Below are 19,078 nucleotides of genomic sequence, written 5' to 3'. Positions count from 1 at the left end.
TATACCATCCACCGTCATCCATTTGTCCCTTGGTCCAGCCGTACTTCCACTCCAGATATGTCACTTTCTCACCTCCTATTAATGACTTGCAGATAAATGCTCCTCTAATAGCTACTTTGACTTACACAGCAGCTGGTCTTGCCTCCTTAACAGACTCTCTTAAAGACAGCGAGATGTGTGCGTATGTGTGTTTGTGTGTGTCTGTCAAGCGTTTTATAGCTGCTGCTGCTGCTGCTGCTGCTGCACACGTCTGAGATCTGCTGACCTAATGCATCACAGGCATGTGCTTGGTTAATTGCTGTTGTACTTTGAACTCCACAGAAAATGAACCAAAATCAGAAAATCCCACATCCCATTTCACAAAATCCAGTGTAAGTACCCTCGAGGCTGTCAGAAGTAAAAAAAAAAAAAAAAAAAAAAAAAAAAATTGAGAAAACTTTTCTCTAAACCAGGGGTTTTATCATGCAGCCCATGGGCTAAAACCAGTCCAGCAAAGGGTCCACTCTAGATCATGAGATGAATTTGTGAAATCCAAAAATTACACTGAAGATATTAACAATCAAGAGTGTTGAAAATCATTTAATTCCATTTCAAGTGGGTTGGACCAGTTAAATACTATCATAATAACCTATAAATAATGACAACTCCGAGTTTTTCTCTTGGTTTTGAGTAAAATTACATGAAAATCTTTACATTTATAAATTACCATGTCACAAAAATGTGAATAACCTGAACAAAAACAAAAATAGACAACCTGAAATGTCTTTTTTTATTTTAGTAATATTATGTTTTGTGACTGAAATCTGCTATTTGTAATGCACATGTGTAGATGATAAGGCAAAAGGCTAAGGCATAATATTGTTGAAATTGATTTATTTTTCTTAAGACATTTCAGGATGTTTGTGGTTATTCGTGTTATTCACATTTTTTGAAGTATAGTTTGTAGATATACACATTTTTACTTTTTTTTTTTTTTAAATATTATTTTACTGGGAACTGGCAACTCATCCAGGGTGTACCCCGCCTTTGCCCATAGGTAGCTGGGATAGGCTCCAGCACCCCCCATGACCCTAGTGAGGATAAAGTGGGTCCAGAAGATGAATGAATCCTGCCCACTTGAGATCATATATTTCTGTATGTGGCCCATGAACTAAAATAAGCTTGACACCCCTATTGTTAAGTTTTGGAGTCAATCTATTGGCTTCTGATACTAAACAGCCACAAAGAATCTCTTGATTGTAGCACAGAACATCTTCAACATGTATTGTGTCTGTAACAATAAGCACCCCCCCATTTAGAAAAGATCTACTTACAAGGACCCTCCACAACGAGCTCCTCCAAAATGTAGGAGAATGGCATTTATTTGTGTGAATGAATGCATTTGTAAGTGTGTGATTGATTTCTTTCTTCGTTCTTTACCCCCAGTAGCAGTTACTCTAAAGCTTAGGGGGAAAATGTATTACAAGGTCAAGTAAACTACATCTCTATTGCTGCTCTCAGTTTAGTTCAGCCTCAATGGATATTGTATTTTCAGATAACTCACTTGTGTATGTGAGGCGGAAGCCCTGATTTGTTCCAGAGGCGTTGCTGTTGAACTCCACCCACAAGTGATTGGATGTGCTGTTGATGATATGACCCACCATGCTGTCACGTGTGAAGTTGCCAAGGAGACGGGACGAACTGTTTTCTCCATCATATACCTGTTAATCAAAAAAAGAGAACAATGGAACATACCATTCACAAGAACTGACACAGGCAATATGCATTTGTTTCACAGTATATAGAACATTATAGAGTAACACATTCTCTAAAAACGATGTTGTTGTTTTAACTCAAATCAGTCTTTCAAACATTAAAACTTTGTTTTTTAGATATAAGATAAGATAAGATATGACTTCATTAGTCCCACAAGGGGAAATTCCAGAAATACAGGGTGGGGAAGCAAAATTTACAATGAACATTTAGTTGTTTTTTTCTCAGCAGGTACTACGTCAGTTGTTTTGAAACCAAACATATATTGATGTCATAATCATACCTAACACTATTATCCATACCTTTTCAGAAACTTTTGCCCATGTGAGTAATCAGGAAAGCAAACGTCAAAGAGTGTGTGATTTGCTGAATGCACTCGTCACACCAAAGGAGATTTCAAAAATAGTTGGAGTGTCCATAAAGACTGTTTATAATGTAAAGAAGAGAATGACTATGAGCAAAATTATTACGAGAAAGTCTGGAAGATACTATTAAAGAAGAATGGGAGAAGTTGTCACCCGAATATTTGAGGAACACTTGCGCAAGTTTCAGGAAGCGTGTGAAGGCAGTTATTGAGAAAGAAGGAGGACACATAGAATAAAAACATTTTCTATTATGTCAATTTTCTTGTGGCAAATAAATTCTCATGACTTTCAATAAACTAATTGGTCATACACTGTCTTTCAATCCCTGCCTCAAAATATTGTAAATTTTGCTTCCCCACCCTGTATATTTTATCAAATGAGCTTTGACATCATTTCACAAGTAGAAAAAGTTTGCATTGTTTGTAAACTAGATGAACTTAGATAAGGTTAATAACATTTATAGTCAGTTTGTAGTGCTTTTCATAGTATGTTACCTTTTTCAGTATGATGTATTTTCATGCATGAATTGTGAGAACCTTAGTCAAGATTTTTTTCTTCAGTGTTTTTATTACTCCTTAAGCATGAAAAAAACAATGCGATCAAGTTTTTTTTTCCTATGGAGTTACAAAAATATCCATGCATTTAATTTTTGAAGTAAAGAAACATACGTTTAAAACCGAATATCAGAAAGTGATATGAAAACAATGAAATAAAAACATTTTTATGCTGCTAATCTGATTTCTTCTCACATTTTAACATATTCTAATGCCAGTAATTACTCACTTCATGGAGATAATATGCAAAAAAAAAACCTTGTCTAACAAATAACAATTGATTTACACTTAAACATGTTAGTGCAGATCAGGTTTATCAAGAACAGCAAAGTTACAGTAATGGTCTGAATGTCAGTGTATGGGATGGTGCGTAAGTGTCCACTGTGTTGGCTAATATGAAACTAAAACAACAAAACCCATGAGTATATAAGAGAACAGCTGTAGAATAGCTGTCCACTGGAGTGGCCTATGCATGAAAGGGTTAATATATGTCTGTGTTTTTACTGTGTTGTATATAGTCCCTCAGTGCACTATTGCTGGCAGAGACCACATGGAATTTCATTGTGAGTTTTGTACTGATATAAAAAGTTCAATCACTGTTGGTCCAATAATCCAATCAATCTATGTCTATAATTGGTGTAAAATACAGTTATTTATCTTTTCATGGTCATCAGATATGACCCATTTGGACGTTCAGAGGCTCTGTAGTGAACACAGAAACACCTTCATCTTTTACAAATTTGATCCACAAGTAAAACTCATGGACTTGGATCAGTGACAGTGGATGGAGACACTGGGTTTATGTTCAGTTAATGATATTGTTGTTGAAAAAGTCACTTTTTCTTCAGTTTTCTCTGTTTCAGATATAATAACCCTCAACTTTAATCTGAGCTTTAATGAACATTTACATGATCAGTGAATTAAATACAGGAAAATACATTGTTTACACTGAAAAAAATCTAAATAAAGAAGATAATGTTGCAATAAATGGTGATAAATCACATAAAAAAGGTAAAATATAGAGAAAAAAATCACTGGGTCTTTATGGGTTAATTCTGTTTTCTTTGCAGGGTTGTGATGTGCACGTGTATTTATTTCTAACAAGAAATATGCAGGAAATATGTGCTGTTGAAATACACATACACAAAATGCATTTCTCAATCATTTCTACATTTGCATTTCTCACTCATTGTAGTAATATATGTACAACTGGAATATACAATGAAAATGTATGCAGTAATAAAAACAAAAATCCATTAGAGGAAAAGAATATGAATATGACAAAAACTATATGGGACCATCTGGACAGAGGAAAGGATAAAAGACCATGAAAACCTCTGGGACGTTCTGAATATGTGGAATATAGAACAAGATGATTTAAGAAAACATTCAGTCGCCCCAAGAGAGTTGAAGATTTACTGAATTCAAATCACACTAATACCCAACTTTACCTGCAGAAGCTGTTTAGTTCTGATTTATTTATTTGTGTTTGTGTGTGTGTGTGTTTCAGTATTGTTGCCCATATTTCTTTCACATTTCTTGCTAGAAAGAAAGACAAACACGCACATTATAACCCTGCAAAAATAACAAGGCTTAAGGCTGTCTGAGCCTTTTGCACAGTGCTATATGTTATGTTATGTGATATAAATGAAGGATAGGCATATTAATTTCTTTTTGGAGTCAATTAATCAATCAATAAAAGGCAGTTAGGTGACTACTGGAGACGTCATTGTTACCAAACTGACAAAAAAACAAAACAAACAAAAAAAAAAACATAGTGACCCACCATCAACCAAGGAGTGGGTAAACCACAAGAACACCACTTGATTAAAAAAAAAATAATAAAAAAAATCATAAATTACTTAACATATGCAGCACTCAAGCAGACACAGTGTCATACACCCACTTTCCTTCCACTATCACAAATAGAAATTTGTCGACTTCTAAAAAAACAGATGACAATGTTTAGCTTTTTGACTCCAAACTGATTATTTGTGCCCATCCCTAGTAGAAATGACGTATCTTCATGGTCTGTCGCACCTCAAAATGTACGAAATGAATAAATAAATAAATAATGTTGTAAAAAAGTATGTTGCTGATGAAGATTTAACTTAAAAGAAAACAACCAGTATTACAGAATGCTTCCTTAACACCTGCAGTAAAAGCTAAACGCCTGTTGCATGTTGATTCCATTAACTAAGTCGTAATGAATTAACTAAGTTACAACGGTCGATAGGACTTGGTCGTACATACTAAAGAGATGAAAACAAACTGAGGATGTGAGGAAAGGCAAGACCGGTTCACAGCAGACACACAGTGACCTTTCCTTATGCTTGTCTTATTTTTCCTTTGTTGATCATCCTCATCTTCTTCTAGTTTTCTCAGAACTGTGACATTAATCATGATACTGATATTGTAGTCCTAAGGATTTCACTCCTTATTGTTTGCATAATGATGCACAACCCTTAAGCTGTCTCTGGGGCACAAGCAGCAGACAAAACGGCAGAAAGTTTTTCATTTCCACAAGAAAAGGAGATGCCGATAGTAGAGCAACAGCTTCAAGAAAAATCTTTGAACTAAGGAACACAAAGAGCCGAGCAGAGTTCAGTGCCATACAAATGGACTTTTACACAGTTTAACAATGTGTAGTTGGTAGATGTGTCTGGTGTTAGTGTGCGGACGAAGTCACAACATAAACAAAAAATGGAAGTCATTTATCGAGGTGTATTTTGGCATGTTTTATCAAATTTTCTGGAATCGTGAGCATACTGTCAGACAACAAGGAAGCAAATTATCCCATAGTAGTGGCTGGATAATTCTATGGATATTTACTTTTTTACTATATTACTCCTGAAACTGGGTCACCCTTAGGAACCATTGTGGTTGCTGTAAAAAGAGGCTGGCCACAGCTCCTGAACTCCACCAAGAAAGAATCTCCAAACTTTTCAAAGCCATCTTTTTTAACCTATAGTGCATAGGATAAGTATCTGTTATATATAACACAGGTTGTCAGAGCTTTTGGAGAATTTTCATTGGCTCCTAGGTTGGTTTTAGGGTCTATTTTTTCCTCTCTAGTGGTCAAAAAAAAATCACAATGCAAATTTAATGTGAAAAGGAGAGAAGTGACAGTTTAGGAAGTGTGGTACACTTTTGACTGCAGTTTGAGGGAGAGAATTAGGGCTCTGAAGTACAAAGCTTCCTCATAATATTATCCCACAGCTGTGCTATAAATGTGAACTCCTTGTGCTTATATTTGACAGAATTAGACATGTCCACAGATTGGTTGTGACAGGTCTGCAGGTGGCACAAATGCCAAAGAAAAAGAGCTAAGGCACCGTACTGCTGTTTCTCTCTAACTATTCCGAGTCACTGCATTCAGGTGGAGGTACAGGATTTGAGTATGTGGATGTGTTATAAATCCTGGAGATGGAAAACACAGCGAGGCAAGGTAGACGGCATGGTAAAAGTGTGCAATTTAAAAAAAAAAATAGAGATAAGGTTTTACAGTATCTCTAGCATAAATCCGCTAAACTCTTCTATCCCTGTTTGTTTCTTCCCTCATCCTTTCTATCATCCCTGTCTGTCCTCCATTTCTGCATCTCACTGTCTGTCTGTCTGTCTGTCTGTCTGTCTGTCTTACTCTCCGTCCCCCCCCCCATCCCCCCCATCTTTCTTTCTTCCTCTCTCTGTTTCAGTAAAACTCAGTGTGGTTAATGAAAAGCCCTGTGGCTCATAAATCAACATGTCACCATCTGCCACCCCCCCCCCCCCCCCCCCCCCAAACCCCCATGTCTGTCTATTTGACTCTCTTTCTTTCTCCTCCTGCTCTCCTACCACCTCTATTTTCATAGAACAATCCTGCAAACCACCACTTAGTTTCTTTTTCACCTTCTCAATTTTCTTCAGGGTTGGAGTGCATCTGAGCAAATTTGGTCAAACACTATTAGAAGATTTTTTTTTTCTTTGTAGGTGATTTGAACTTGGTAAACCCTTACTTTAACAGAGTAAAAACTAAGCCAAAAGCAGAAGGTATTGTAATGAGCTGGTTCGTATGTTAGCCTGAAGCTTGCTGGAAATGTCAAACAAACGGTTTGTGTTCAAAGTGATCAGCTGCAGTAACAGGCATTGGCTCCTTTAGCCTGGGGAGTGGCACGCTAATTGCTGGCCTGAGTGGCACTTCGGGGCATGTCATATAAGAAAATTGAATGCAAAATATAATATTTTGCAATATATTTCCTGCTAATTGTTTGAAGTTAAATATCACCCTTTATAACACCAATCCTGTACCATCACAAAAAAAATTACTTCATTTAATTTCTTCCCAGCAAAAACTGCTGTCTTTCACATAATTACATATTTTTACATTAGTAATTTCTAAATACATCTAATATTTATTAACCCTTTCATGCACAAATTATGAGAACCGTAGTCGCGATTTTTTTCCTGAGTGTTTTTATTCCTCTTTAGGCATGAAAAAACAATGCAATTGATTTTTTTTTTTTTAATGAACGTATTTTTCATGGAGTTACAAAAATGTCCACTCAGCCGGACACCATCCATTTAAGTTTTGAAGCAAAGAAACATTGTTTTAAAAATCATCATCAGAAAGTGATATACTTATATATAAAACTATGAAATAAAAGCATTTTTAATGCTGCTAATTGCTAAATTGCTACTGTTTTCTCACATTTTATCACACTCTGATATTAGTTATTACTCATTTCATGGAGATAAAATCCTCCTGAGACCCAAGAAATGGACAGTTTTAGCTTTTTTTACATTAAAAAAATTGTCTTGATTGGAAACTGCATAATGCAACAGTTTTCTCATTTTTAAAACTATTTTTATTTATTGATTGATTTTTTTTAAATGGAATGTCCTTTGTAATGGACAGCATTTTTAAAGTAAAACTGTCAAACTTTTGTCCCCTACAGAGGACAAAATGCATTGCTGGGTCTCAGGAGGATATGCAAAAAAACCCCAAAAAAAACAAACAAAAAAAACAATTAGCAATTGATTTACTCTAAAACATGTTACTGCAGATCAGGTTTATCAAGAACAGCAAAGTTACAGTAATTGGATGAATTGCAGTGTTTTGGATGATGCATAAGAGTCCTGATATGGAACTAAAACAACAAAACCCATGAATAAACAATAGAACAGCCGTAGAATAACTGTCCACTGGAGTGACCAGTATGCATGAAAGGGTTAAAGGGGTCATATTTTGCTAAACCCACTTTTATTAGTCTTTGGTACATTTATTTGTGTATTTGGGGACACTAATAGTTCAAAAAGTTTGAATTTGAACACCCTCCAGGTGCTGCAAAGCTATCTTTATATTCATTTTAGCAAAAATCGAGTGGATTTCTACAACCCGTTTTAATTCCTGCTTAACCCTTTCATGCACAAATTATGAGAACCTTAATCAAAATTTTTTCCTGAGTGTTTTTATTCCTCTTTAGACATGGAAAAAAAAACAAAACAATGCGATTTAAATTTTTCTTCTGAAAAATAAATAATAATAATTTAAAAAATAACAATAATAATAATAAAAAAAAAAAAAAATACATAAAAAATAATAATGAAAAAAAAATTCTTATGAACCTATTTTTCATGAAGTTGCAAAAATGTCCACTTAGCTGGACACCACATGTTTAATTTTTGACACACAGAAATATGTATTTACTGATAAATTGTGTGAAAACTATGGGGAGGGCTTGTGATTCTGGGGCTTTATGCTCAGGAGAGATCTACATATTGTTACCAATTCATGCCAGAAAAGATATGTAGTGTCTTACAACTTTAATAAAGATATGTGTAAAAAAAAACAACAACAAAAAGAACAACAAAATCCATGAATATACAAGAGAACAGCCGTAGAATAGCTGTCCACTGTAGTGACCAGTGTGCATGAAAGGGTTAATTTGTTACATCTATAACTAGTTACGTAAAGACATTTGCACATATAAGGTCAAGACTTCCGATGAACATTTCTCTGAGTACGCCATAATTGTTTGCCAGCAGCAGCGGTTGTAGACCATACTGAAAATATGTCCGAACTTCTAGTAGATTACCTAAAATGTTCAGTTGTTGGTTGTAATAACAAACACAAGTGGCTGAACGGGACAGAGCAGCACGGTCAACAACCCGGAGAGGGTGGGGTGTGAAGAGGCTCATGTGCATTTAAAGGGCCTTTCTGGTGTCATTACTCAGATATAGGGTTGAAGATGGACCTGTGGAGTTCAATTCATGAAGAATTCAGACCCAAGCATACCATTTACAGTTTATGTAGACCACAGGGAAATGTTTTAAAATGCATAATTCCATTTAAAAAAAGCAAAATATCACTCCTTTAAATATAGGGTCATGCATATTTATAACCTGAATATGCACAGGCCTAAAAATTGACAAAATTATAGAGTTTTGTAAAAAATAATGATGCACTGACTGAGACTCACATGGAAGAAAAACTTCCTCATGAAACGAATAGGACAGCTTTCCTATTCTTAGATCCAAATTCCTAATGGGATAGATTATTCTTCCCACAAAATGTTGAAGTTGGACCAGCTTTTTAAGTGTGCTGGTGCCAGAAAGTAAACATCCAACAGCACATTCAACACTGTCGAAATGATTTTGCAATATAGCTTCATCACTTCATCATCACTGTACTGCAAAAGCTGCACTATAGAAGGACGGACACAAAAACTAGCACACATAATATCATTTTACATCACAAAATTGAAACAAATATAACTGTATATTTGCTTTATGATGTGTCACTCTCACAATAACTCTTGTGGCCTCCCATTATGTTCTGATTACTTTGTTAACATCCGCTGTGTCCTCATTAACTTTTGTGATCTCAAGTCGTTCTCTGTATTCTTCTCCTCTGTTCCTGTTTTATTCTGATAAGGAATCAATTTATTACAGTAAATACTATGTCAAATGCCTCACACAATCCCATTTTGAGAAGGATCCAAAATCTCCCTGTGTTCCTCACTCCTGCTGTCTGCATCTTTTTGTTAAATTACACAGACAAAGACATAATGTGGACTTACGGTGTACAGAAAGGCATGTGTTAATACTGAACATTAAAATAACTGTAGGGCTGTTGCTTTCCTGCACATATTTCAAAATCCAGGGTTTGAGTGAACATAAAAGCAATATTTTAACATGTTTAGGAATGTTAACCATCTTGGTGTCACTCTCCTTTCCTTTTAGGGGATTTTGCTTTTTTAATACATATCCCACTTGGAACATTTTCACCTTTTACAATAATGTTAAGCCTCTCTAAAAGTCAGGGAGAACCCTGCTTATACAATCTAACCACAGACGGGCTCATCCAATGCTCTAGGCCTAATACTGATAATACACTCTAACCACATACTGGCTTAACCATGCCCTCAGGCCTAATACCGCTAAGAGACATTGTGAATGGAAACACTTTTAGTCTGTGTCTGTAGGAAAGTATCAAGACTGTAAAACATCTCACATAGCTGCTCCTGACTGACACTGAGGTGGGCACATGTACCTCAGAGAGGACTTATGAGGACTTATGAGATTTGAGAACATTTGTAATTCTCTCTGTAGTTCAGCTATGCAAATCCAAGTTAACAATATGTAAACACTTGAACAAATGATATTCAGTATGTACAGTTTGTACTGTAACGCAACATTTAGAAGGGCGCCAGTAGACAGCATTAGAGAAGAATTACACTGACACTGCAAATCATGCATGCGTTCCCTGATGGTGTCCTCAAGTGCACCATGTGTCACCCAGTCGATGCTTACGCCGCATTAATAACTTACATTCCGCTCTGTTATATTTGGCTGCATTCCTTAGCTGGTCACTCGATGAAGAAAACAGATTAACCTTCAAATACTTTAGTAATGAACTTCACCGTGTTTGTTAGAGGGTTAACAGAATCACAATTGATTCTGTGGTTCCTTTATTTCCATGTATTCATTGAGCTGTGGATGGCCACTGCAGCAGGAGAACTATCAGCACTAATAGAGAACATGGGTAATAAACCCCTGCAGGGATGTTATTGCTTCTACAACAATGTTTAACACCTGCTAACAGCTATGGAAAACCTGGCGAAAACAACCAAACTACATTCTGTACCTGCTAAACTGAGTATTCAAACCCCTCCCGTCGTTCACATTTTTAGCCCAGCCTTGTTCTTTGCATGTCTCGTTTAATTAAATGCTCCACATTTTCCAACACCTTAAGTGGACCATGAAAGCTTCCAGGACCAGTGGGCTTTAAGGACCACATTCAGAAACATTAGGTACTGAAAATTACCGGTGGGTGCAGAAATAGAAATCCAACACTCATTCAAGACGGTCCTTCTCATCTCTTCAAAATGAGGAAGAAGTAAGAAACAATAGAAATGTACCTGGAATTTATTTTTAGTCCAGAACTATTCTAGAAACAACATATGTTAATGCAACTCTTCAGGGATGAATAAGCACATATTTAGCAACCAATAATATAATAATGGCCAATAACATAATATATGTCAGTGGTTCTCAATCTTTTTCTGTCGGGCCCCCCCTTTGGAGCACGAAAAATCTCCAAGCCCCCCTCAACCCCAACAACATTGTACCTGTGGTGCAATTATTACTTTTATTGAAAGAAACATCAATATCGTAAAAATACTTTTTGCTTTTCTTGAATAATTTGTTGTGAAAATTAAAAATAACATAGATTTTTGATTGAACAATACAAATGAACTCAACAAGACTGCTCCCTGAGACATTTTTTTTCAAAATAAAAATAGGAAATGTGTAATTATCTTAAAACTATGACAATAAGGTAATTTTTTTTAGAACAACAAACACATTTTGGTAACAAAGATGAACATTTTAACAATATCAGAGGCTGCAATGAGCCTGTTTATGTTGCACATCTCAGAACATCAAAGTGCAAACTGTACAAACTGTGCAAAAACAGAAACACTGCACATTTTTCTTTTCCAGTCCAATCCTTGTCCATTCTCCAAACCTAAACTCTTTGTCTAGTCTAGTGACAGATCACCATGGCAGTAGATTTGTTTGTTGTACGTCCTTAAAATGAGTCCAGAATGCTCCAACGCTAAAACATTAGTTCCACCTGCTACATGTTCTAACCTGAAGAAAAAATAAACACCTAGGAATGATTCCATGCCCCCCCTGGCAAGCCTTCCTGTATGTAATGTAATAATCGTGTAATGTAATAATTTTGGCCATTTTAAATGTAACAAAAGCCACAATCTAACAAAAATGTAATAACATTTAGCCAATAATGTAATAAGTTATTATGTTAGTGGCTTAGCACTAAAAAACAACTCTGAAAATGCAATAACTGCAGCTGATAATGTAATAATAGATCAATAGGACTGCATTTCTTAGAAATAAAAGCGTTTGTGCTATTTGCTCATAAAAAAATAGGTATAGCAAATGGCATAGTCATCATATTTGTTCATTAAGGATACTCTCCTTAATTTTGGTTGTAATGACTCATTACACATTTGGCAAAACTGTATTATTATCTTAAACATTTTATTAGATTAGTGGGACGTTATGACGTTATTAGCTTTATTACATTTAAAATGGCCAGAATTATTACATTATTACCCATTATTCCATGGTTACTACACACATATAGTGAATAGAAAGGAAATGAAGCACCTAATACTGACTAAAAATACACAAATAGTAATTACACCTCAAGATTATTTTCAGTTTTGTTTCCACATCTTTGATTTTATTAAAGAGCAACAGCAGTATAAGCGATGCTGAAAAGGTTCCTTCTAACTTGAACAGTATAATATGTCTCGATTAATTATTTAGCGATGTTTATCACCTCCATTAGAATGGTAAGTTGCTGTTCACTCCTCTTTGATATGCCTGCTACTTTCTCCAAAATGTAAATATTTGCTTCGTTGCTGACTTCTGAAACACAGAAACATCCTCTGGCTGTTTTCACCAACCCCCCCTTTACACTTTACATTTATTTGGAGCAAAGGGGAATGACAATTTAACAATGAGAAACACATCATTTGTGCAAAGCACATACTACGGGGCCTGATGGAATACAGACTGGGATGATTTGCTAATACTGACGTTGCTTCCAGATCAATGACCAGTTAGTTTAGTTTATAATCTTTGGTTATTATTTTATAAGGTTCCTGTGTTTATGCCGTTGTCTACAAATCAATTACTGCTTTCATTTCAAACATAATGTAAAATATGTCTGACTATACAACTTTGCATATAGACAGCTTTTCTTATGATATTATCCTGCATGTGTGTTTTATGTGTTTACATCTGGAAATAAGCATATGTGCATTTATGGATTCTGTTCAACTACATTAATTAAATCTTGTCAAATGTTGAGTGTGTGTTTGCATAGGTTCACACATGTATATACCTTGAGATAGTCTCCCTCTTGCAATGAGAAGCTCTCAGCCTTCAGTCTGATTCCTTTGCCCTTTTCAGTAGTGATGCGGTAGATGCACTCATGGTTGTTATCATAGTTGGAAGGGAAGTTAGGAGAAAGGAGAACGCCTTCTGGTCCCATTGTAGAGGCTCCGCACTCAGCTACAACCAGAGAGGAAAGAAGATAGCAAAGTGTGGGTCAGAATTATACCATCTGCACTTGTACTTCAATGTACATTTTGCAGAATGTCTGGGTTGACTTTTACATGAGAGGGAGAGAGGAAAGCATAACTGCAGAATTACATAAAAAAAATAACAATAACAAAACCAAATTAAGTAAGATTAGCTTAAAAGGTGGGAAAAAAAAGGAAAACAGATAAGGAACAGCAAAACATTTTAAAATGCAGTACAATTAAACAAGCTGGGAAACATTAAGAACGGGGGCAAAATGAAAAACACTACATAAAAGCAGGCCTGGAGTAGCTCGCTAAAAAAATATGTCTTAGAAATTACAGACTTATCTGGCAGATGCAGTGCATATCAAAGTTTAGAAATTCAAATAAGTGGTACTTTGTGCAAATAGAGTTTTTTGTCGTATGTAAATGAAGAGAGGCAAAAAAGATGGAGACAAGCAGACTTTAAAGTTCCACTGAAGAGGACCATTACTTGGAGAAAAAGAAAAAGGAAACAGAGGTAATGAGACAAACCAGACAGAAGGGCGTGTAGAACAATATGTTTAAAAAAAAATGTACATAAATCTGAAATCTTAAAATGTTTTTCTAAATGTTGTGTTGTTTAAAAACTAGATTCAGAAAGGGATAAATCACATCAGTTCAAGGGCGCTACCGGTATTTCTTGAGAGATTCTTTTGAGAGGGTCGACGGCACAAAGAGTGGAAATAGAGGAGAGGAAAGTGGGGAAGAGAGGGATTATGGGAAAGTTGAAAGAGGAGGAAAAGAAGACATGATATAAGATGAACCAAGGCATACAAGGGTCTTTTGAAAATATGGAGAGAGAAATTAGAAAAGGGAGAAAGGGAGCAACAAAAGACACAGTATTAACATTTTCCTTATATCAGTTAATGCCCTAATTATCTACCCAAGGACTGTCTAAACACAGGAGGGAGGAGGGGAAACAGAAAATTAGAAACACAGCCAACTAAAGACAGAAGTATTTAGAAAGAGAGAGGGAGTGAGAGGAGAACTGTTAGCAATATTGTGAGTTGCTGTCATGTATTTTCCTCTCCATCAGGTCTGATATCTGCACTGATTAAACCGTTATAGTATTTCTCACTCCATCCTTTTTAAGGCACGGAAGTTACCATCTGTCACCAGTTGAACTATGTAATATTACTAACAGTCAAACTCTGACATGTAATCCAACAGTCAGCCGCCGTCCTGTCACCAAAAAACACTGATAGATTCACTACTACAATCTCATTTGGCAACAGAGACCACAAGATCATTTTATATGCTGATGATCTCATGTTTTTTTTAATTCTACTAGTTTACAAGCAACTACTCAATAAACCATGGAATACATTCGGGGCAAAATGCTAAAGCTAAACCTTGAGGCTAAAATGTCACTGGTAAACTTGTTCCAAAACATACAGTAAATACATGATGTAATGTATAATATTTAATATTAAACCATAAAGACCCAAATATTCTCCGATGACAAAAAACGTCTACTGATCTAAAATGTTTAAGAACTTTAAGACCACTAATCCTATCAATCTGTTGAAACAATGGTCATCAGGTATGACCCATTTAGACGTTCAGAAGCTCACCGTCATCTTCTACAGCAGTGATTCAGCAGTAAAACCTATGGAGTTTAATTAGTGACAGTAGATGGACACACTTGGTTTATGTTCAGTTAATGATAGATTTGACTGAAAAAGTCACTTTTTTCTTAGGTTTTTTTCTGTTTTTAATAAAATAACCCTTCAATGTAATCTCATCATGATGATTAAAGTGCACGATCAGTGAATTAATCTAGGAAAATACTTGATTTTCACTGGGGAAACACAAAATACAAAGGATAATATTATGATATATGGTGATAAATCACTTAAGAAAGGTTTAATAGAGAGAAAAAATCATTTTGGAACTGCCACAAAAGTACCACTGGGTCTTTATGGGTTAAAGTACAACACGGATACCTTTAGGGTATATGTAAAAATGGTAGTCTTAAAAATGGTATGCATATATTTTTGATGGTGTTCCTTGAAATTAGTCTAACTCGTACCTATACATCGTGGAAGTGTGTTGCTCCAGACTCGTCGTCCTCCTCCAAGACAAGTGATTTTACTGTCTCCCTCAAGTCGGTAGCCATGGAAACAAGAAAAAGCCAACGAGTCGCCAACCCGGAACCTAAACCCCATCCTCCTACTGAAGGCTGGCACACCGGGATCCTCACATGGCTCTAAATCATATTCTAAATATTGAGAAGATATAAAGAACATTGTTAAGAAATGATCATCAAAACCCAAACACCAGAGAATAAGACTTTTGCATGTTCTACTTCGATCTATTCATACATTTTTTTAACCGAAAACAAAACAAAATTGTCAAAATCGGCTACATATTACAATATCTGTTGTGGTGCATTACCTGAGAAGGTTATATTAAACCCTTCATAACTCATGGAAAAATCTGATATGAATCGTAGCTGAGCACTGAAGTTCCCATAAAGTCCTGCTTTGACACTAGGGGGCAGCACTGAGCCTGTGAGCCTGGCTACAGGAATCAGGAAATTGCTGTCTTCGGTGATGGACAGGTAGTCATGGTTCTCCTCAAGATGGAAAGTGTGGAAAACCAGATGAACTCCTGAATGGATAAATAGAAAGATAAGAAGTAAAACACAAACTTAGCTACAGATGCAGAAGTTGTAGAGATCGAATGAAATCAGACTGACATATGAGGAAGAAAAAAAACACTTTATTTAAACAAATTATAGGTATAGGAAGGGTGCGATTTGTTGGGGGCGGGGGGTCATCTGGTTTTTACATCCCTACTTCTGCTCAATGAATTTCATCCTTGGGGGGGACAACCAACTAATATAAATAACAGGCAGGTTGTGACTGAGTTTTCTTACACCTATATCCTACATTACTGGCACTAACGTTCACCTGAACCAAACTGTTGGCAGTCTCAGAATTTTCAAAAATCCCCACGCACTGGGGCGCCATAAAGGGGGGAGGGTAAACATGACAAATTCATGGGCCCCAGCATTTGTGCGTCCAGTGGATACAGGTTAAAAGTTGTGAAAATGGTGCATAAGATCTGCTGTATAATAGAGGAATAGAACCCAAGAGTTGGACGTTGAAAGTACAGCCCGACCGATTAATCGGGCCGATTATAGCGTTTCACCAATTAATCAACATTGGCCAATATGTCGCCGATATATTAACTTTTTTTGCTGCATGGAGATTCTGTCGCTCGCTGCTCCTGTGTGTGTGTGTGTGTGTGTGTGACATGGAGAGTCAGACGAACAGTAAAGTGAGTTAGTTTCACTTTCACTCCTGCTCGGACAATGACGCTATCACCCCACACACACAATCACATAATCACGGAGCTACTGCTAATCCCCCACCCCCCACCAACGAAAATCATGGACCGCTACTGTGCGCTCTGATGAGGATGGACCGCTAACCCCCCCCCCCCCCCCCGTCTTATGAAGTATTCACCCCCCGACACACACCCATGTCCGTGCACTTCCTGTCTCCCTCACAGTTTCAGTCTGTCAGTAGGCCTGGGTGTTAATAGTGTAGGGGAGACTGGGGACAGTTGTAACATGGGTCAGTTGTAACTCTTGCAGTTGCTCCAATCAGGAACAACTTAGGACTCACCTAATTCACTCTGCACATGCTCAGTTTACTCCTTAGTCCACATAAGAAGTTGTAGTGCCATGAGGCAGACACATCAAAATTTGTGAGTGAAAACATAATTGCGTAGTAAGTAATATTTTTCGCTCTATTATTTTTGTGATTAAATAGTTTGCATTTGAAAGTTGTGTAAATCATATTTGTGAGATAAACAAAGACTTATGCAACTGTTCATCCACCTGTCCACAATTATCTAATATAACATTATTATATCCTGTGTAGATCAGTGTTCTTATTTCATATATCGGCCAATATATCGGTTATGGGCCAATATCAGATATCGGACAATATATTGGATATCGGCTTTTTTTAGCCCCCAATATCGGTATCGGCATCGGCCCCAAAAATCCCATATCGGTCAGGCGCTAGTTGAAAGTAAGTAAAGTTTCACTTTCGTTTCACACCAGCATTATTTACGCTAGTTCTGGACCGCACCCCCACATACATAACTGCCCCCCACCCTTGCTCCAACAAAACAAACCAACCCCCCCGCCCCCTGTTTTTTTGACAAATCGCACCCTGAGTATAGGTATTTATGGAGGGAGCATATTTACTAAGCAATCTAAAATACTAAAGTAAACAGATAAAAATAAAAATAATTATTAGTTTTATTCCTCTTGTTTACGTGTTCTTACCTTTCCCATGAGACACTTCTATAGTCCAGGTGCAGTTAAGAGAATTAGGGTAAAAGTCAGGAAATCCAGGGGACAGAATAGTCCCTGTTTTACCATATACGTATCCTCCACAAAGAGCTACAGAGAAGAAGGAAAAAGAGAGAGAATAAGAAATGTTTAACCATGACATAAAAACTTAAAGCCAACTGCTAAACACCTAAAAGAAAAGAAAAACATGTAATGGAATCCTGAATGTGTTCTCTTGATAAATGGACTTGGAAACCACATTTGGCTGTTTAGACTAGGAAGCAGACTAGTAAACAGAGTACATATGTCTGAGTTGTTTTTATGATACTATGTTTAATAACCTTCTTACATCTGAAATATAATTCTATAATTAAATCTGCAGTAGAGGGCAGAATTACATTAAACATAAGTGTATAATTTTTTACAATGTTTGGATCCATAGTAAATAAAGCATCTAATACAGATAAATGTTTCAGCACATTTGAGAAGGTCTGAATATAAAACAACTGCAGAATAAACTACAGCTCCTAAAGGCATCCGAAAAGAGATAATAAACAGAGATGCACTTAAACCACAGACAAAGAGAAACAAAGCAACAGAAAATGTGACAGGGGACAAGAGAGCAGTTTGTTGAAGGATGGGTTGAGTGACTGTTATAAGACACGTAGACTTCACACAGAGTCAAACCGCTGATATGGAACCGGACAAACTCGATCGGGCCGGAGGAGAATGGAAAGTACTATAGTAACGTAATGGAGACTAAAAGAGTTCTTGCAAGGCATTAAAGACTCTTCAGCTAAGAAAATATATTGACTCTTGTTTCTTTCTCGCTGTGGCTCTATCACTTTCACTTCTATTCAGCTCAATTCAGTTAAATCTAATTCGATTAAAGTGCTTCAAGGTGCTTGTCAAGTGCTCTGCGATGTCAGGTTTTTCTTCACCGTTAACATCCCTCCCATCTAATTGTTGAGGTTTATATAAATTTTTGGACAACTACGCTCCTTTGTTTTAACTCTTCAGTGTGTTTGACATTGTTGAGGATTCGCTTTTTTTTTGTTGGTAATCTAATGTGTCTGCAGGGAGCTGCTTTTCCGCTGTCACGCTGCTGTCTCTTTAGTGTTTTGTTTGTGTTAAATGTAGTGTGTATTTCAGCTTTTTTGTACTTAATTAACCCATCTCATGCGGCACACACCGAGCACCAGCTACAACCGCCAGGAACAAGGTTTGGAATGTAGCATCATTTTTAACGCTGTTTTCTATTGAATACTGAGAAATCTAGTCTCCCTGTTTCAATAAAACATAGAATTATGGCAAAATAATTATGACTTATGAATGAATGAATGAATGGTTTATTTTTGGTTTGTACGGTAATCACCACACATAGTACAACCACCACAATAAACACAAAAACCACAAAAAAGGGGTAGGCCAGAAGCAGAAGCTTATTTTTTGCCTATC

General features: G+C 36.4%; 1 protein-coding gene across 1 annotated transcript in view; it reads right to left on the bottom strand.

Moving 5' to 3' along the window:
- LOC115411411 (CUB and sushi domain-containing protein 1-like) overlaps positions 1-19,078 on the bottom strand; it is a 692,182-nt gene that overhangs the window by 150,597 nt on the left and 522,507 nt on the right. The window contains exons 21-25 of the mRNA XM_030123526.1: positions 17,615-17,731; positions 15,706-15,921; positions 15,341-15,529; positions 13,086-13,255; positions 1,544-1,700 (exon numbers count right to left, since the gene is read on the bottom strand). Of these exons, the coding sequence (XP_029979386.1) occupies positions 1,544-1,700; positions 13,086-13,255; positions 15,341-15,529; positions 15,706-15,921; positions 17,615-17,731 (849 nt within the window). The remainder of the gene's footprint in view (positions 1-1,543; positions 1,701-13,085; positions 13,256-15,340; positions 15,530-15,705; positions 15,922-17,614; positions 17,732-19,078) is intronic.

Source organism: Sphaeramia orbicularis, chromosome 3 (assembly GCF_902148855.1).
Source record: "Sphaeramia orbicularis chromosome 3, fSphaOr1.1, whole genome shotgun sequence".
Lineage (NCBI taxonomy): Eukaryota > Metazoa > Chordata > Actinopteri > Kurtiformes > Apogonidae > Sphaeramia > Sphaeramia orbicularis.
Note: the sequence above shows the minus strand (reverse complement) of the source record. Positions and strands in the feature narration are given on the sequence as shown.